General features: G+C 34.9%; 1 protein-coding gene across 1 annotated transcript in view; it reads left to right on the top strand.

Moving 5' to 3' along the window:
* Positions 1-20,858, top strand: part of MRPS9 (mitochondrial ribosomal protein S9) — a 34,782-nt gene extending 13,924 nt beyond the window's left edge. Inside the window, exons 3-11 of the mRNA XM_052773881.1 lie at positions 1,608-1,670; positions 1,766-1,796; positions 4,075-4,154; positions 10,514-10,596; positions 13,334-13,409; positions 16,180-16,348; positions 18,142-18,250; positions 19,090-19,259; positions 20,655-20,858. Coding sequence (XP_052629841.1) covers positions 1,608-1,670; positions 1,766-1,796; positions 4,075-4,154; positions 10,514-10,596; positions 13,334-13,409; positions 16,180-16,348; positions 18,142-18,250; positions 19,090-19,259; positions 20,655-20,746 — 873 coding nt within the window. The 3' untranslated portion in view covers positions 20,747-20,858. The remainder of the gene's footprint in view (positions 1-1,607; positions 1,671-1,765; positions 1,797-4,074; positions 4,155-10,513; positions 10,597-13,333; positions 13,410-16,179; positions 16,349-18,141; positions 18,251-19,089; positions 19,260-20,654) is intronic.
* Positions 20,859-21,364: the final 506 nt, after the last annotated feature.

Here is a 21,364-nt window from a genome sequence, read left to right on the forward strand (position 1 = left end):
GTCATCATAATTAATCCCCATTTGTTCATAAATAGGTGTTCACCTACTGTGTATATGCATAAAATGCCCATTGACTAACAAATGGGAATACAGTAGTCACTAAGAGAAACAAAATTACCATTTCATAAAATCAAGTTAAGCCTTTTGTTTGCTTCAGAATTCTCAAAATTTCTGTTCAGAATGCCAGTAGGGGATTAATGAAAGTAATAGGTTAGGTCTTTTTACACTCTATGCATATTAAATCGGCTGAAGCACTGACAAACCACTCCATGTCCATGGAAAAAATTATCAGCAAGTAATAGCCCTGAGGTAGCCTAACTAACAAAGAGCTGTTCTTCTTAAGAGAAGATTTTGAACTCTGATTTTATTGTAATTTTGCTTTTCCGTACTGTCTAATGGAAATATAAACAGCAGCACTGCCAGAGGGGTTTATTCGGTTAGTCCGTGTTACTGTACAAGCACAAGATTTCTGTCTTAAGCTCTACTACCCACTGTCTGAAGTTGGCTACGCTTGCCAAACCCCTACATCTGGGGGTTTTTGATGGCTACGTTTTTCTGTTTTGTTTTTAAAACCAAATGGAAATAAACAGCTCTCATAAATGCATATTTTTGTTTTATTAAATTATGTTTCCGTTACATTGAAGAGGGAGAGTAAGATGATGTTGAACAGAAATGCGTGTCATTGGACTTAACCTTGTAAGGTGCTTTCCCTTACATTTTGCCAAATTATTTAGAATATTGGTGTACCTACTTTATTTGTTGGAGGCAAATAATAACTTCATACATCACATGAATAGTGGTGGATATTATGTAGGTTAAGTAAAAGCAAATGATGTACCTTGTACTTAGTGAAAACAGTGGTAAACAATGAGCGTGTAATGAATGTCACACATTTTTCTAAATTGTTTTAGCAGACCCATAGGTATCTAAGGAGAAGAAAGATGGCATTTAAGAGTCTTTCTTTTCTAAGCAATTAGTTCAAGTTCAGCAAAGATTGTAGTGACTCACATTTGTTTCCAAATGCAGTGATCAATGAAATGCTTATTTAGGCTATGTAAAATACCTTCTACTGCCACAACAAACATTGCTTTTAGACTTGAGGAAGTGTCTGTAGAAACTGGGATTCTAAATGTGTAAAACTTTGCTTTGTCCAGTTGCTTTAAATAAAATTTCCATGTCTGTCAGTAGGCACTGTTAACAAGCACTGATATTTTTCAGAAAGATAAATGTTTCCTCTAGAAGTCACAGCACTTGAAATTTTAGGGGAAAATCACTGTGTATAAAGGTGGTCTTTGCACTTGAGTAGTTCTACTAAGTTATGATAAATGTATACCATAAAAACTAAACTTTGCAGAAGAAAGTTCACTCATAGTAATATAGTAGAGTACAGCCTTCAGAATGAGGTTTTACTTTCCCTGAGGATTCCTGAGGAAATGATCTGCTTTTCTTTTCAGCACAACATGTATGTGGCACTCTTTCTTACTGATTTGGTTGCTTGCTGTACAGAAGTTGCACTGTTTTTCTCTACAAGAAAGTACCTAAGACATGTTTTGATGATGCTTTTGTGAAAAAGAAATTGCATACATGATCTCTCTCTTTGTTTTTAGAGAGCTGTTGCCTATCTCTTTCCTTCTGGCTTATTTGACAAACAAGCCAGGCCCATGATGAAGGTAGGAATTTTTTGTTGCATTTCTGAATAACTGTAGCAGGATATTTTAAGTAACTTTTTCCTTTTGCTGATATTTGTTTGTTTATTTATTTACAGCATCCTACTGAAATTTTTCCAGAGCAGAGGAGTAAGTGTTCATAGATTTTTTTTTTCATTTATTTTTATTATTTCTAAGTATTAGAGTTTTTGCATATGTAGAATTCCTTATTTTCACAGATTTACTTTTTTCCCCTGTGTTTCTAATAACTGCGAAGACATGAGCAGTAAAAGCCTGATCTGATATTCTAGTTTTTAGGATAAAAAGATACTACTGGATTCTGGAATACCAGTGGTCTTTTCAGACATCTTGTTAACTGATTATAGATAAATGTTTTTCATTGTTTAAAAATAAACAATAGGTAGGATGACGTGCAGAATCTGTTGAAGTCATGTGAAAACCTTTTGTTGAATTCAGTAGCTTTTTGTCAGAGCTGTCTATCTTGCCCATAAAATATTCATTAATACTATTTAAAACCAAAAGTTTTCCTGGTAACTTCATTGCTCTAAAAGCTTAGAAATTACAGCTTTGCAATTGCCAGTTGAGAGAATAGAGAGAGTGGAAACTCTCCCAATCATGTCTCAGTTTTGACCTGAAAGTCCTCTGTGCATATGTCCATGCTGTCTTTGGTCTTGCTCTTGAGACACCTTATGAAGTCCTGGTTGTCAGTGATATGCCAATATGTTGGTCAGCGAGAACTCCACTGAAATTGCCAGATTAATCTTACGTAGAATATTTAAAAGATATGTCAAAACCTGTTGTCCACTTCTGACTCAGGTTTAGTATGAACTAGTAGCATGGGTGTGAAATTCTACATTCGCTGGGCTATCGAGTCCCACATGGACACTTCCGATTATCAGCAAAATCTTTTTCCATCCGTCCTTTTCCTGTTCCTGGAATTAATTGATACTTGATTGTGTATCTTTTAGAAAGCTGCCTAAATTATCTGAAATCTTGGATTTCAGCTTTCAAATGGTATCATACATTATTTTGTAACTTCACAGTATTGTGAAGTAGAAAGTAGAAAGCGAAAGGGTAGGAGAGAGTTAATCATTATGCAATTTAAAAATCCAAGGGCTGTTTTATTGCAGAACTAAGCTACTATGCTGTATGCTTTCAGGACTAAAGAATTCTTTGAAATGCTAGCTGTGTCCTGAGGAGTGTAAAAACTAATTGGTATAAACGTGTATCTTTATTTACATCTAAAAATAACACTTTCAATAAGTATCTCTTTTAAAGCAGCTTTGTCTTGTCTATGCATTATGTCTTTGATAACTTTGAAGTACAGAAATGTAAATTTATACTTCAGAATGTTCCCTGAACAGTAATTTCAACAAAATATGCTTTCACAGCTGCATACATGGAAATTCACACATTCCATTAGTAGTATGTGTGGGTAAAAGCCCCCTGTATTCCTTCTGTTCTAGTAAGTTTTGCATCTTTACATTCAACTTCTGCCATATTATGTCTTAATGTTCCAATGCAATATATATCGTGCTTATCAGACAGGTTCTTTGAGTCTTATCTTTCTCTATAGCTTATAGATAGTTTCGTTTGAACTTCACTGAATAATATAGCTGGGAGTTTCTCTACAGTTCAATTTGTAAAAAGCTCTCAGGTTTTAATTTTTGTCACTTTATTTGGAAAAGATCTTTGTCATGTTATATTTAAGTTTGATTTTTTTTTTCCCAAAGTTGAAATTTATTTGTCCTTAAATAACACTTTTTAATGAATAAAATAAACTGGATGTGCTGAATTATATGGAACATATGTTTTCTTGCTGAACTAATTATGTAAATTATAGCATAGGTCTTTGTATTTAAATATTCCAAACGTATCAACGTGAACAAGTCCTAAAATCACCCAAGTTCTGAATACAGTTGTTACCCACAAAAGACAATTGATACTTAGTTTAGTTTAGACATATTATATTAATAAAAAATTTGCTCTGGGTTTAAAGCACTGTTTTCCAGAGCTGTTAATCTTTCATCTTTCACAATCATTATGTAAATTTCAGTTCTCTTAATTTGTACTTTACCTATTCTAAAATGGATACTTCTATCTGTAATACCAACTGTACAGTCTTTGAAAGTTTATTTAAGATGTACATGAGGGATTCCCTCATGTTAAATGATATTTAGAAATATTATTAAATATTTGGTTATAATTGGAGATGGAGATTGGTTTTTAACAAGGTAGTCTAAATCATTAGATTTTCAGACAGGTTGAACACCCATAAAATGTCTTTGTTCTCTGATATTTAAAAAGGGAATCAGTGTTATGAAAGAGGTTTATAACTGCAATTAAATACAAGGGATTTTTTTAGTGAGTGTATATTGCTTTCTTGTCTAATTCTGCTTTTCATTAGAAATCCAGTGGGGAGAAGATGGCCGACCATTTCACTTTCTCTTTTATACTGGCAAGCAGTCATATTATTCATTAATGCATGTAAGTATGTTATAATCTGTAATAAATAATGTTAGCTCCCAGTCAAGTACATGTTACTGTAGAGATGTGTATCAGGAGCTCCTGAGTTTACTCATGTTTTTGCAGTAGGCCATAATATCACCACTGAAGCTAAATGCACTGTATATTTTTATGTCACAATATCCATTATTGGGGGCATTTTTATGTCACATTTAAGAGAACAGACTACATAATAGTTCTTGCTTTAATTTTTGGTTTATTTTACAATTTTGGCTATGAACTGGGTTTGACTATTCAAACTGACTATTCATTTGACTGTTCATTGACTATTGAATGCTTTCTTATAGGCTGTATCTGGTTAGTAGTGGAGAATGCATATACAACAAAAATGGCTAGTTCTAGGAAAATTCACTGTAGAATAAAAAATAGTGGTTGTGTGGGTTTTTTTTTTTCCTTCCCCTTGAAGGGCAAAGCTATAGGAAATGTTATTTGTGCTGACATTTAGTGTGAAGAAAATTTGCATTTAAACTGCTTAATTGATTTTTCTAAGACTGTTCCATTCATGCAAACTTAAGGCTTTTTCTGACTAGTATGGTTCCAGGAGTAAAGGATCTGCATCTCTTTACCTTTATGAAAAAAGCTATATCTAACAGAACATTGCTAGACCCTGAGTCTTAACATGGATTATGAACAGACGTTTCATATCTATGACCATCAGTGGTGCAAGCATTATCTATGTCTTTAGAAGAGTTTATAGGAAGATGTGCATTTTTCTTACATGTACTTAGAGAAGACAAAAGCATTAATAATGTATGCAGAAATATTTAATTGGACAATCATGTCGGATTTTGTTTCCTCGTTAGATAGTCTTAAAAAGTTAGTTCTATGGTTAGTCTGTTGTCCAAAAAAAAATTTTATGTTATCAAATTCGGTGCACAGCTTTACTGAGCGTAGTGTTTTTATTAGAATTATCTGATATTTATTTGCGTTCTACGTACCCAAAGGACAAAATCCCCACTTGTCAGGTACATTTATTTCTTTGGGAGAATAAAAAACACCCCCCCCCCCCCTTTTTTTTTTTGTTGTTGACCTTGGGCAAATGAGCTTCTTGCCCTGGCAGAAATGAAATGAATGATAAATGTAGAGTGTGTCTTTGCTGAGTAATGGAGCTGCAGCATAGGCTTTCCACAGAGGTTTTCTCCTGCACAGCCTGAGGCAGCCCGAGGACCCCTGCTGTTCATTTAAATAGGTATGTCAAATCTGCCTCGAAACGCCGCTGGTTTGATCTGTGGTAATATTTGTGAAGGTTCCATATGGACTTGAGCCCCCTGCAGTGCTAAGAAATAATGTACAACGCTTCATGGTGCAGACGCAAATTTTCTCTGAAAAGGGATGCAATGCTGCGTTTTAGCTGTCGGAGAGGATGATGGAGCTGACGCGCTAGGCCTGTCAACTTGTTACACGGATGGGTTGCACGCAGCGAGGCTGTGGAAAATCTGTGCCTTTTAACTTTTCTACTTAATCACGGTTGTAGCATTGCCTTTAGACTGTATGCTACATTAATTCTCTTCCTGCCTTCTGCCTTTCATCCCAAGTTTCACGGAAAAAAGTAAAGCATGCAGGTCTTGTAGAGGAGCCTTATCAAACAGCTGTCATCTGACAAGCCATTTGCATTTGTTTTGGCTGAAACAGAGCAACCCAAGGGCAAGATGTTTTGTTGCATTCCATCATAATGAAGAAATTACAAATTTTACAAGGAGCATAAGTTTATTTTTAGCTCTTCCTAGCAGTTACAAACAGTATGCAAGCTTGCCTTGGAAATCTCTAAAAGAATAGCGTGCATCTTGTTTCTAAGTGTGGCAACCACCTTAAAACAAATCGGTTTGACAAATGCATTTTTCATTAGTATAGGATACTTGAGTGTTCTTAGACTGTTTCTGAATATTTTCATTAAATAGGCTTCTATAAACCTAAATCCGTTAAGTGAGGTTTAACGGGAGATTTTTTTTGTCAGCCAAATGAAAGCTGAAATCTGCATGAAATTCCCAACATTGTTTTAACCTCTTATTAGACTAATGTGTATTTAAGAAAATGTATTTTTAAGTCTCAAAGCTAATTAATTTGGCTAGGGGAAAAAAAAAAAAGGGTTGTATGTTAATACACTCTAAGTAATCAATCCCATTTGAGGATGTCCTTTAAATTGCTACATTAAGTCTAATAAATCGGATAAACACAGTATTTAGCTTAAACTTGTATGCCATTAATTACTACATAGACTCACGTGGAACTTAAATTTTATTAATTGCTAGTAATATAACTGGTCACAGCATTATTTGTTTAGTTAATGCTAATAAATAATATTGTCCACTTACTAAAAATAAACTGTATATTTGCATGTATTATAACTGCCAATATATATGTTGTTATGACTTGAATATTAAATGAACTTTCATAAAGGATATTTGCTTTATACTCCATTGTTGCCTTTGTTCTGCCTGTTGAATAAAGTTTAGCTGTAGGGAAAGGGACAATTTATTTTTCTTATACATGAAAGAATGTTTCTTGCATGGAACACCATTTCACAAACAGTTGATAGTATATTTGATCATCATTTAACTTAAAAGTTTTTCAGAGTGATAGCATATTTTTGTAATGTGCAGAGCAAGACAGAATGGTCTCTTCATACCATTCTGTCATGCTTCTTGTACTTTTTTTAGAATTATCAGAGGTTGTAGATCAGAGGTAAATGCTCTAACAATAGAACAGTTTAACTCTTAAAAAAACAGAACCTAAAAACCCCCAAAGTATATGCTGAAGTCAAAACCACATAAGCAAAGAAAAATGCAAACTGTGATGTAAAATGTGGGCTCTGCAGCACATTTTAACCAAAACGTTAAAATTAAAATTTTTTTCCCGTAAAAATCTCTCCTTCTAGGGTTCCATTTGCTAATTTCTTCCCTAAATTTTTTTTATGCAGGGTAAAATAAGAATATAATTTTTTTTTTATTTATTTTAGAAGAGAGCATCCTTGTAGAGATCTGAAATTTGATCTCTCTACTAGAAATGGAAGTGTCTCAGTACATAGCCAGTCTTGTAAAATCAGCTGTTTTGATTGTGTAATAGCTGAGTTTACAAGACACACAGATGTGTACATTCATGAATTGGACTATTGAATCCTGAAGTGATTAGTAAAACCTTCACCTGCCAGCTTTGAAAAAGCAAGTGTGTCTTCAGAAGCTTGCTTTAACCGTTGGGGAGTGAAGATTTGTTGGATAAATTATTGGGCATTACATGTGATTCCTGATTTTGCAAAGGCTCACTTTACTTCATATGTGAGTGGTTCTTTTAGTCTGTTGACTTCATCTCTCTGCAGAGATTAAATACATGCATTAATTTTTTTTTAGTACTTCAGACCAAAATTTTGTTTCTTAAGAGATGCAAGTCCACTTTCATTGCCAGAAATACACAGGAAATTATATTTAGTGTTTCTCTTACACTTGGAAGTATTTTAAAATACCACTTTTTAATGTCGTTTGACTTCATCTCCTGTGTAAAGGGTTCTTTGTATGAATGGACATGATTACTGTAATTTAACCAGAACAGTGTAAAGAGATCATTTGAATTCTTAGAAGTGCACATTCTTAAACAGGCTGTGGAGTGTTGGTGTTCTTTGGGAATACCTAGGGAGGGTCTTTGGGAAAATCTTACTGTTCCAGCTGTTGTAAAGCTTTCTTTGTCATTGTAACAGTGAATTTCTGAGGCTAAAAACTAGTGGGTGGCAACCCATATCTCATTTTATTTGCCTGTGTTTATCAGTAGTTTCTGAATATGATGGCAAAATCCTTAAGTCTTCCTTTAACTTGTGTCTTGTTACCTGAAAATACTTCAGTTGCTGTTTAGAAGCAATTCTGACCATAGGCAGTCTGTCCGAAGGTGACAACTGTGATTCCCTCCCCCTGCCCTTTTTTGAAGAACTGTGATACAGTTGTGTTTTTGTTGAGCTCCTGGTTCATGTATTTTTTTGCTGACCATTCCAATACCTAAGAGCTTATGCCAGAGTGTAGTGAAGATGATGGGTGTTTCTGAGGAGGCAGACTGGAGACTGCTTTTGCCAGGTGGGAAGGTGACACTCTGTGCCTTACGAAGGCATGAGGTAAGCTGAGAGGCTAGCAGTAAAGTGAAAAGCCTCCTTACACATTTATAAGACCGAGTAACCCAGTACCTCTTCTCATCACCTAACACCAAAATATCTTCTTTGTGCCTGGTTTGACTTTTTCCAAACGTAGAAACTCGTGGAGCTCCCAGGAATCTTTAAGCCTGTACCAGGTGAGCTCTCCCCAGATGGCCGAGGGGCAGCTGCAGCCCTGCTTCCCCTTCTCTTCCCTCCCTCTACAGCCCGGTGCAGAAGCTTCCATTCCGATTCTTTCTCATGTCTAACTACAGATGCCTAAAAATTGCTTGGTGTCAGGCACATCTGTCCTCTAACACAAACCATGGCTGTACTTTTAATGTATAGTCAATAATTTTTGCAGCCTAACAGTCAGCTCTGAATGGAGCCGTTAAGATTATTAGTGATGCAACGTGAATCTTGCCCAAAGTAGCGTTACGATATCTTTTTATCTTAGAGGTCTACAGATATATTTGTGAGGTTTGGAAATATTTGAAAATATGATTTGTTGTGCTCTTTTATATGATGCTTCCTGTGTTTGAAAATAAATAGACTTTTTCTGAGTTGAAAAATTTTCCTAGTTCCTATCTGATCTCTATCAAAAATGAAGGATTTCTGAAAGGCATACTAGTATAATGTATGAGTTCTTACGCTGTCTCAGAGAAGTGGACAATTTTGTACTTCAGGATTTTACACTGTGGAGTTACTCCAAAAATACTTCAGTTCCACTGTGCTGTTAAAAATGTCACCAATGACCTGCATCAGAGACTTCAGTGAATTGTCCCGATTTAAATGGTTTGAGCGCAGCTCAGATAACAGTCTGTTCTTAGTTCATACATTTTAAGTACAAATATTTTTAGTATATGTGCGGGTGTTTTTATATTAGTGGATAAATCAGTTTGAACAGTAGGTGTTTATAACTAAGCAAGGGGGTTTTGTTTTGGTTTTTTTTTTTAAATGTGAACTGTTGCTGAAATTTCATTGCATCCTGTTGCAAATTCCAGTATTATGTTAAGAACTAGTATTTCATTGGTTAATTCCTGACAATACAGAGCTGTCTCACATTGCTTCTTTCACTGTTTTTTGTAAGTAATACAAAGAAAAAAAACCCCAACCATTGTTCCTTGTCCCCACTAATTCTTCCACTGTAGTTTCTCTCTAGTATTTGCTAAAACTCATTATATTAATAAGGTATATGAAAGTGATGATAAGCTTTCTATTTTCACTTGTTAATGGAAGTAAATTATTTGGCATATGAGTACTTTGTTGTAATACAACAGTCCTGTTTTGTTTCAATATAATTTATAATTATTCTACAAATACTCCTATTTAATTTGTGATTTGAATCACTGTTGTAATTTAGAGTATTAGATGTTATATTTTAGAACCAAATAGTCTCCGAAAGTTTATGAACTGAAAAAAAAAAACCAACCAAACCCGAAAATGCTTTATGAAAAGCGTGTTTCTTCTGTAATATTTTCAGTGTGACTTTTTAGAATATTTTTTCCTTTTGTCTTTCTGAAGTGTTAAATCTCTGTCACAGCATTGTTTGAAAATAATAGCATAGCTAAGAATTTTGAGAAAACTGTTTAAAAAAAATACTGAAAATTCAGAGTAAATAGATCTAATGTTTGAAAGAACAGAAGTTCTGATTATGGTAAACGTACAACTTTATGTGTGTCCCTATAGACATGCCTGGGTAGGAGGGAGTTCTGACTGATACAGACCACCAATAAAGCTGACACTCTAAACGTACAAAAATCTAACTGAATGAAATTATTTACAATCTTAAACCTTGTCAGTATTTTTGAGGAAGTCTAAAACATGGCTGCACTGATGAAATTATTGTGAAGTATGTTTTGGAGTTACATCCGTTATACAAATGCAGTTACCTTTCTGTATACAGTTGAGAATTAATTTTTTTACAAGCACATGTAAGAAGGCAACAAACACTGTTGAATAAAAATAGCAGAATTCAAAATTAATTACTTTGAACTGCATATGAAAATACTGTATATACTGTCCTAAATGTTTGTTGGTTTAGATTTAACTTGCTATATTTTTTTTTTAATTGTCGGAGCTCTGCTTGTTTTCTGACCTGTGCGTTTTACGTGTTTGGAGAGTAAAACGACATAAGCATGTGTTTTAAATAACAAAATTTAAATATTAAATGGAAAAATGCATTTAAATACTTTTTCCATATACATTTTAGGAAACATATGAAAAATTGCTGAATATTCAGAAGTATCAAGACCAACTGACAGCTCAAGACCTTCTTCCTCAGAAGGAAAAAAAGTAAGCTTCTAGTTAGAGTGAATATTGATACTAGTTTTCTTAAAATGCTTCAATATGTTGTTTTGGCACTTCTTGTAGTTCTCCACCCTACCTGCCTTTTATTCCACAAACACATTTCCAGACGACTTCCCTACTCCTTGTCTAATATTTGTATGGTGATTTCAGGCTGAAAGGTCTTACCTGTAGTATGTACATTATAGAGTGCTGGCTTCTGACTGCTAAAATAGGGAAACGTCACCTATTTCCCTTCCTCTTTAATCTCTCCCTGCAAGATCTTTTTAATATTCTCTCCTATATAAAAGTTCTGAAGTGTGATTTGAAAATAAGTAGAGAATATCCAGGATTCTGTGTTTCTGTATATGAAGTTTTCTAATTATTTCTTTATTAAAGGTTTTTGAAAAAGGAGGTAAACTCCTTATAAGAGCATAAGGCCTTTTAAAATTCCAAATAAATTGCTTATCTGTTGGAAAAATCCTAAGGCCTGAGGCTGAGCTCTTTTAATAGTCTTTCATTAATTTTAGTTCTTGAATATTTTTACTTACTAATATTTAACTTGAAGAGTATCAAAATACTTATTTCACTGTTTTTCTTCTAATGGCTTTGAACAGCTAAATCATCAAAAACTATAGTAATTTTAGAAAAGTTTATTTGGTTGGATTTGTTTAAATATCACCATTATTAGTAATTGAATTTAGTTTCTCTTCTTCTTTAACGTCTCACAGCAAGCTCTTCAGCTAGTTAGCCACTGGACAGAAAAGATACATGTCAGCCAGAAGAAGCTATGGGAGATGCTACAGTTGTTAGTTTCTTAGTGCATACAGTCAGCATTTTCTTTGAAATGGCTATTTGCTTCAAGAACTGTTTGTTTCTCTTAGGCTGTATTCTTGATTTTTCTATTTTGAGATTTTTTTTTTGCAAGGATTTTATGATCTATTAGAATATTAAATTAAGCAAGTCTTTAAAAGAAATGGATACAGCTAGGAAGTTTTGATTTTGACATTTACTACTTTTCTGTATAGTTACTTTTTCACCGTCCAAGTTGTTTTTATCTCTGTTCTTGCTGTGTATTTTCTAGCCAGATTTATGTGCTGTTCCAGTGGCACATCATGTTGGTTTGTCACTTCTTAATTTCAGCCATTTGTTGTTTGTTAGGAAGAGAAAGGATTAATTTGCTGAGATTATTTCAATTTCTTAAATAACAGAAGTTCATGTTTCTTCATGATATAAATAGTGTCCTATGACCCACAGAATGTTTTATCTTAGATTCATGTTAACTTCTGAGCAGACGAGAAAAAATGAATGTAGTTTCTGGGTGTATGCTGCTGAAAAATAACCTGACTCCTTACAGAGCTCAGCCAGTGGATTTACTGATGTGAAAAATGACCTAAAGCTAGTCAGAGTTGAAAGGTTTTTTCTATGTTAGGTTTGTAAAAGCTCACAATTTAAAGGATTTCTGAGACTTATTTTCCACACTGGATATGCTACTTCCTCTGAGATTAGCCTGGATAATTTACCTCCGAAGTGTAGGTAAAGGGTAAGTGGGAAGAGCTGTTTCGGTTGTTTTATGGGGGCTGTTCCCCCCCCGCCCCCCCCCCCCCCCTCCCCAAATAATCTATTGTGGACGTATGCTGTAATATTAACTGTAGAGTTAGGACCTGATCTTAAACTACTTTAAGTTTATAGCTTTTCACATGTAAAAAATGTCATTGACTTCACTGGCAGTAGCAATATGTAAATGCAATTATATACTTGAGTCTGTCAGGATTGGAAACTTATTTTAAAAATATTGTTAAAACCGGCATTGTTTCTAAATAAATGTTTCTTATGCCTGACTCAGAAAAGCATTAAAATACATACTTAAGAAGAAGTACTACTTAAAATCACCTACAGAAGGAGTGCTTTTCTAAATCACAGCTTCCTTAATGCTGCTGAAAACATTCATTAATATTGTTTCTAAAAAACCTGAAGAGGTAAGAAGCTAGTTACAGCTTTGCCTTAAATTTACCTGGTAGTGTTGGCATGTATGTTTATGGTGGCATTTTGTTTAGTTGGTCACTTTTTATCATGCATATTTCACAAAGCTTTATTTCAAACATTGGGGTGTTTTTGTGTTAGCATCTCCGTATGAGGCTGTTTTCTTAGAAATTTCTGCTTTTGCTATTACCACTGCAGTTTCTGTGCTGAGCAGGTAAAGATTACACAGTAGATAGAATACAGTGTGTCACTGCTGCATTAGTACTTTGACTATGCTTACTGCTAGGGGAGTTTTTTGCATTGATCAGAAAAGTAAAGACCAGAGGTAAAATTCTGTTACTTTAGAATTTGATTTTAACATTCGAGTTTTTTTTTTTTTTTTTTTTTTTCTTTTGCTGCTTGTAAACCAAATTTTCCCTAGCGGCAGGTTTTTAAAACTAAGCCCTAAGTTGTGGGGAAGATCACTTACTATTACAATATTACTCTAGCTCAATCTCGGACTTCAATAATATGAATAATGTGTAACTGATACTCATAATTTTCATGTGGTTAACTCAATACATGAAGTTACCATCCCTTTCAAAAGGCAGATCTTTTAAAATCAATGTAGGCATTCTCATGTTTACTATAGGAATGTGATCTGTATTCATTTGTAATGGAAAATGTATTTCTGAACGAAGACTGACTGTATGTGTGGTCCTTTGTGATGTAACTCTAATTGCATGGTTAATTAAAGGGAGAATATATGTGATATTTTAAACAGAAACCTGGCTGGCAGCAGATGGCTGACTAAGATTGAATTGGAAGAAATGTTGTTAGAAAAACTGTCAGATGATGATGTAAGTAATTAATCTCTCTAATCTTAAGGAGGGTTGTATCTTAAAAATACGGACTCTGGGTATATTTTTGGGTACTGAAAAGGTACTATGTAGAAGCAGGTGCTCTTCAAAAGAATTTTCTTCCTTCTCATGAAATCTATATATGCTCACAGCACTGTCACATTCATGTTTTGAAAAGTGACCTGTGTCACTTTTTTTATCTAGCACAGTACAGAACTATTAAGGGTTTTCCATTCTTACCAACATAGTTTAGTTTTTCTCCTGGTAATGTTGTGAGGCCTAGAGCCCTTGTTCCTTGTTGTCTAATTATGTAGTCAGGAATGGAGTATAGTAACTCTTTACAATAGAAATAAACAGTCATTTATTCTAGTTACAGGTGAAAACCAGACAGGGCTAGAACCTCTGTTGCTTATTGTAGAGAAGGAGTAAATGTTCAACACGTGAAACATGATGGATTTGTGTAATGGTAAGCCTGCACAGGGTTTCTGATTATTTAATTTTAAGAAGGACATGATAATGATAGAAAAATCACAGAGAAGGCTGATCAGAAATGAGGAGTCCTTTTTCTTAGTGATTGGTTACAGAATCAATTATCAGAAACAAGATACAAAGCTACATAGATCTGTGGTCTGATACAGATATCTCTTGTTACATTCTCCTTGATATCAAAATATGGTGGGAGAGAGGAGGGTTTTGCAGTTTGCCCAGTATCTGAAAACTGTATCCCTGTCTAGATTTGGAGTCCTTCTTTACATGTATCTCTGGGAATAAGACTTTTCATTCTGATAGTTGTATGCTTTTTTCTCACTCGGAGCTTTTTTTTTTTTCTACAGTCCCCTAAATAACATTAGATTTTGTAACAGCAGGTTCAGTCTATGTGGCCAGCTTCAGTTATCTTTTGGAAGTTTAAGCTTGAATATGATAGTACCAGAGAATATAACACTGTTTGTCTGAGCATCCCAAGCATTTTCTCACCTAGAAACCGTGTTCTTCAATCTCTTCTGTCCTGTGGACAACATCATTGCAAAAATAGCATAGCAGCAGCAAACATGCCCTTTGCTCACTTATCATCCAGAACAGTTACATGGGATGGCTTCCTTGTTTATGGGTGATGTGAAAAGGTCTCGAGCAGATTGTGGTCCGTAAGCATAAGTTGGAAATTGCTGTTGTGAATTCTCTATCCTGGTATACCCAGGAGACTTCCTCTATCTTGCTTGCAATAGAAGCAGTTACCACTGAGCAGGACCTCAGTGTTTTCAGTAGCTCCTGCGTTTGGAGTGGCTGTTTTTCCTCTCAGGATGCCAGGAACCTGGTCTAGTTGTACAACCAAACAGTTTGATGTTCTTCACTGCTTGGTTTTTGTACACTCTATGTGTGTAAAAGTAGACTACAGTAAACTGAAAAAAACCACAACAAAAAAAAAACCAAAAAACAAAAAACCAAACCAAAAAAAAAAAAACCCTCCCAAAACCCAAACCCTTTTACATACTGGCCTCTCACATGTAAAACCACAAAGCCTCAGCCTATAGGAACAAACATTGTTTAAATGTATTTGAAATGTCTCGGTATGAGCTACCTGTCTTAACTGCTCAAATTCTTACATTTTGCCATTGCAACGAAATTTTAAGTGGTGTTTGCATTATTAAACAATGAGAGCTATTGATATTTTTTTTCCTTTGCACTCTGCAAGTGAAAACTGTTGGAACCTTTCTTCATCTATAGCCTCTATAATTTTAAAATTTTTGTATTTTCATATTTCTGCTCTTCAAAGGCTTAACCACGTCTGTGTCGTATCGTTAGACAGAAGTGGCTTTCTAAGTGTTGTCAGAGTTCCAGGGGCTATTGCTAGGTTACAAGAAAAGTATTAATTTTATGCTGAAGACTCTGGTAACAGAGGGAAGAAAAAACACTTTTAATAACAGCTTGTAAGTAAAGAAAACTTCAAAAATAAGGTTATGTTATCTGTGTGAAAAATCCATTTCAGATGATAGCATACCTTTATATCTAGTGACCAGCTGTCTAGTGCTCCTGCCAGTAATACTTCATAACAGGACATCCCAGCTTTTAGCACAAATGGGTTAACACAGAGGTGTTTCACTCTTTAATCACATGTTGAAGAACTTTGGAGGGGGGTGTAAGGGGGAAGGAGAACCACACAGTAGCAAAGGATAATTTATTTCAAGAGGTTGCCCTTTAAGTCAAGTATCTCTTGAATTTTTAAATAGCTTGATTGTTCGGTTTTAAAGGAAATCATAAACATTAAAGTAACTCAGCTTGAACAGCCAAAGATAGGTAGATAGGTATTTCCTGTATATATTATGAAACATAATCATTTAAGAGGTTCAGTTTAGTGAAATAAAATTATTTCCAAGTCAATGAACATGCTGACTTACTGAAAATGAGGTGAAAACCTTTTTTCCTTTTGCCATTTTAATAAAACAATAATAAAAGAATGAAGACCCCCCTCAATGTTTTCTTTTAAAAAGTGAGATGAACTTCATTCTAATACAATAATCTTGTATTACAAAGGACTTGGTTATGCTTTGAATTAAAGTTTCATTGTTGCCTGAAGAAAGGACTAGGTATCTTTAGTCATACAGAAAATGATGCATCTGCATGCTGTTCTTAAATCAGCATGTAGGTGCAAAAGTGTCATCTTGTCAGAAATCATCAATAAAAGTGACGTAGGAAAGATCAATTATATAAAAATAGAAAGTTTTAGCAAATGCAATTACACTTGCATCCTTTAATGAAGTCTTGTTGTCTACAGTATTCAAGATTTATTCAACTCTTAGAAAAATTGATGACGATGCCATGTGCTGACATGGAGGAGAAGCATATACAAAAGTTTTCTAAAGAAGTTCCTGCGCAGTTAAAAAAGGTAGTTATTGAGCCCTTGAAGTATGATGAGCGAGGAGTGGCCTTCAGCACTGGCGAAGGTAATAATTTCAAGTTGGTTGGTAATGATGCAGAATTTTTTCCTCTTCATACGACTTTCTTTATAGTATGTACAGCACTGCTGCATGTGTCACTACTTAATTTTACATTTTTATGTGTATATTGCATGTATAATTGTTAATTATGTTATGGCATACTAAGTTATGACACGGCCTGGTAACAAAGTGCAAGTTTTTGTCACAGAGTCTATCAACTGTTAGTTTTTATCTGTATTTCTGTACAGTAGTACCTCTGTAGAGAGGACCCTGTTGTGCTACATATTGTAGGATACAAAAGGACTTTCACTGCTGGCAAGAGCTGATTGTTGAACATAAAGGGCGGGGGACTGGGGGAGCACAAACACATACAGAGAATTGCATGGATGTAACAGTGTTGTTGCTTAGTATAGAAGTGGCCTGCTTACACTACTGAGTAACCTTTATCATTACTTTTATGGGCTGTCCAGCAAAGGAGAATTTTAAGATGCAAAGACTAAATTGCAAGGCATTTGGATATTTACAAACAGCCTAGGAAAATGCAAAGAGGGAATTCCTAACTTTTTTAAACAAGTGGATGAACTGCAGCTGGCATTATGGGACGGAGATGGGAATCAGTCATTGGTACTGAGACAGAGGGGATGTTAGAGAAGAGCCATGAAGGTCTCTATCTTCTAAATACAGACTGCTTACATTTTCAGTGGAGGGACACATAGTGGAAGAATGGTATATGATATGAGTGATTGCCTAGAAAAAGTAATGTAGCAACAACATGTATAGGAAAGTCTGACTTTCTGGACAAAGCATATGCACTCGCACACACTTTATGCTGTACATTTAAGAGGAATCTTGGTCAGAGATGACGTGTATTCTTAAGCAACAGGCAGCAGATGATAATAAGAATGAAGGTCGCAGAGAATTTGAGGGGTAAAATGGCTAGAGAGTTCTGTTTTAGCTGGGCTGGCTTCAAGATGATGTGACAACAAGGAGATGGAAGAGCTCCAAACTGGGATTTAATTCACACTGGGTTTCAGTAGTGTCTTCAGAACAGTAGTTACTGAAGTTTGATAAACATGCAACCCACGTTATTTAATAAAAGCCATCAGATTTTTAAGTTCAAGAACAGTCTTGTTTTTGTCCCATCACCCCCCTAAATTAAGAAAAATGTCTGATTTGTTTCATAATTCCTTTATCAGAATGATTGCTTCCTTTGTGCTATAGAAGATTGGTCTAAGGCTTTAGCACAGAGTGTTTGTCATGGTTTAACTTGAAGCTAATGCACAGAAAGAGAACTGACTATAAGTAGTAATTTCTGAGCAAACCATGCTAAATGATGCATAGGCATTGCTTATACCAGTATAGTTAAAGTGTTAACCTTTTCCATGTGAATATTCTTAAACTTCTGTACCTTTGTACGATTTTTATAAAGTATTTTAATACTACTAGAAATTTTGCTTATGGTAAATGGTAAGTGTTCAACAAACTGGTTTTTTATATACTGTGACATCACTGGGTCAAGAAAGTGTCCTGATCTACTGAAGTTATGGGAGGTAGAGTGTTACCTCTCCCTCCTCCCAACACCCCCCTGCCTTAATAGACATTGATTAAAATATATTGAAAGCTAGTTGTTCATTGTTTGTATTTATTTCCTTCTCTTTTTTTTTTTTTTTTGTTACCTCAGCCTCCAGAAAAAACAGCTGGTGCTGTATGAAAGTGTTGAGATTTGCTTAACTTCTTGGGCACTTGAAGTTCTGTAGAATATTGAAGCCTCATAACAGATTGGTTTTAATTCCTTTAAGGTACAAGAAAAACCGCAAAAGCTACTGTAGTAGTTTATGACAATGGGACTGGAAAAATTACAGTGAATGGAATAGACATTTTACATTACTTCCCAGTGCTTCAAGACAGGTGAGAGCACTATGAAACGCTGTATTCTTACTGTACTTCAACTATTCCAGCAAAAGTCAAGACATGCAATTATATTTTGGTGCTGTATTCCACAGAGTTGATGCTATGGTATTGCTTCTGTATAACTATCTGTCTTAGGAAAATTGGTCTTGCTTTTCCTCCTAGTTTTCAGGAGTCAGTAGTATAAGAACTGATAGGTAAGCCTTGCTCTGTGTTTCTTGTCTCTCCCTTTCTGAAGGGATGCAGAAACTAAGAGCACAGACTATTTAGTTTGAATTTTGGTCCCCTTGGAAAGGGATTGCAGTTTATTTTAAAAATAAATAAACAGTGTCTTTAAGTGTTTCCTGAGAGATTTGCAAATTGTACGCATGTGTAATTACTCTGACATACAGTAACATAGTGGAAGCAAACAAGGTGAGACGCTTAATGTAAAGCTTCAGATTTTGGGGGATGTGCACAGTCTGATATAGAGAAGACTTCTCATAAGGCTGACATAAGGTTTCTATCCCTTATGTGATTTTTATTTTATTTTATTTTATATTGTGATTTCTTAGCTCAAGAATAGAGTTGGCATCTATAGATAATTAGTGAAACAAAAGTAATTGTAAAACCGAACTTAAAATACTTACCACTGGCAGTTTGAGTATGCTCCTAGCTGCTAATTTCCCATTGATTTAGTTGTTACCAGTAGGAAATTAGTGATGAATGCCTTTCTGGATCTCTGCCTGAAGTTAACTATGTTTTTGTATATACTATGATAAGAAATGTACATAGCATGTAACTTTATATACATGTATCTATTTAATTTTTATTATTATGATTATTTTTTTTATTTTTAGAGAACAGTTGTTGTTCCCCTTCCAGTTTCTTGACAGAGTTGGAAAACATGATATGGTTTGCACAGTCTCTGGTGGAGGAAGATCCGCACAGGCTGGAGCAATACGTTTAGCCTCTGCAAAAGCCTTAAGGAGTTTCGTGACAGAAAAGGAGGTGGAATTCATGAGGCAAGGTAGGAATTGAAATTATTTCAATGTTTCTTAATGTGTTTCTGGTAATTAACAGAATTAATACAAGGATCATTTAAGGATCAGATAGTGCAAATTTGAGTAAATAATCCCAGTGAAACCTTTTATATTGTATGAAAGGGATCTGCATTTATTTGTAAACTGTTTTCACTTGTTTCCTAGCATCCTTTTTGTACATTTTGGATGACTTCTTGAGCATTTTTCCATCTGTTCATGACCTCTCTTAGGTCTATGAACCAGCTTATGTTGCTTCAAGATAGAATCATAAAACATGAATGTGTATTCACCAACAAATAAATCTGGATCAGGCATTATTGAGCTGTAAGATACTGATTGTATTTTGTTTTACTTAGTTGCAGCTTGTTTATGTTTAAAAAAGTTTTATTCTCGAACGTAAACACTAGAGGTTTAGCTTTCAAGGGATGGTAATGACGATAAACATTACTAACATATGTGCAACTAGCCAGACTGAAGGAGCTTGCTTCCTCTCTTGCTTTATTTAGAGTTTACAAGTTACCTAGGATAAGATAGAACTCATTTGGATAACTGCAATATTTGATGCTTCTCAGTGATTAGATGCCATATTGTTTCAGCCAATACAGAATTATGAACAGTGAGCTTTTAACTATGCTCTTTATGGACTAGTAGGGAGAATACCTGTGTGTATTACTGGCAGAACAGCTATGACTTTTTTTTTTCCACTCTATTGCCATCCATGGAAGTAAAGCTATCTTCATGCTAGTATCTTTGCAACAAGTTTCTTCGATTATAGCTGTCAGTACTGACAAGTATGACTTGCTAGGAATACCCCTGTAAACTGACGTTGTAATGAGTTGGGTATCTGTAATGAGATCAGCATAATTCTGAACATGTTTTGGACATTGCCAAATATACTTTGGAAACACTAAGTGTACTTTAAAGCAGTGGTCTCCAAAGTGGGGTGTTGTGCAAGATGATCCATTGGGGTGCAGGAAGAAAATCTTAGAATTTCAGTAGTGTATATAATTTATAAATGAATAAATACACATGTATTGGGGGTGCATGCTCAAAAATATTTTACTGATAGGAGTGCATGATCAAAAAAGGTTTGCAGACCACTGCTCTAAAGGCTTAAGCAATATAGATATAAAACAGTGTGGGATTATTTTAATGGTTTGTAAAGGAAAATGTGAAGAAGGTTCAGTTATTAAAAGTTAAAATGTTAGAGGATCTGATGAAATTCCTTTCAGTATGTTTTATACTGAACCCTTACCCTTCTAGATGTTACAATTCGTATGCAAAGTTTTTGGCTGCCTTAAATCCCCCCCCCCCCCCATGTAGTATATCTGTAATATTAACTAATAACAGCAAACAAATGGGTGCTTTTCTGTGTTTTGTAGCTGGACTACTAACACTCGACCCACGTGTGAAGGAACGTAAAAAGCCTGGTCAAGAGGGAGCCAGACGGAAATTCACCTGGAAAAAGCGCTAAGTCTGAGTATTTAAAGAACGACAGAATGCTACCAGAATTTCAAACCATGCTGATTTATGATTTAAAACTGTTATATAAATATATTTAGTAATAAAGACTTTTTCCATTATAACTACTGTTTTCTCTGTTTAAAGAAAGTTGTTTGTTGCTTTTTAATTTATTTAAAATTGTGGAAAATTGTGGTGTGATTTGCCAAAATGCTAAATCTAAAATAGTAACTTGAGTGCCAGTTTTGCATCTTGGCTCCACTGAAGTCAGTAACGATTTATGAAACTGTTGGTGGATTATAACTTCTAAAAATCAGTCTATTTGTTTAGTGACTTAACTATCTAAATTCTGGAATTAGGCAGCTCCTAACCAGGTATTTGGACAACTTTGACATGCCTCCCTTTCTGCCTCACAGGTATCTGATGATAAGCGACAACTTCCCACCTAAGCTATGGTGGAGTTAAACTAGTGAGAATGTTACTGACAGTTGAGGGGATGTTGAGAGAGGAACAGTCACAGAGGATAACCTTTGCCTGTGGAATCAGTCGTCTCCAGGATGCCTCCCTAGGTTAAGGAGGGAGTGATTCAGAGCAAGTACCTAAATTTAGATGCTCTGAATCACCCTCTGGA

The sequence above is a fragment of the Harpia harpyja genome, chromosome 22, assembly GCF_026419915.1.
Source record: "Harpia harpyja isolate bHarHar1 chromosome 22, bHarHar1 primary haplotype, whole genome shotgun sequence".
Taxonomy (NCBI): Eukaryota; Metazoa; Chordata; class Aves; order Accipitriformes; family Accipitridae; genus Harpia; species Harpia harpyja.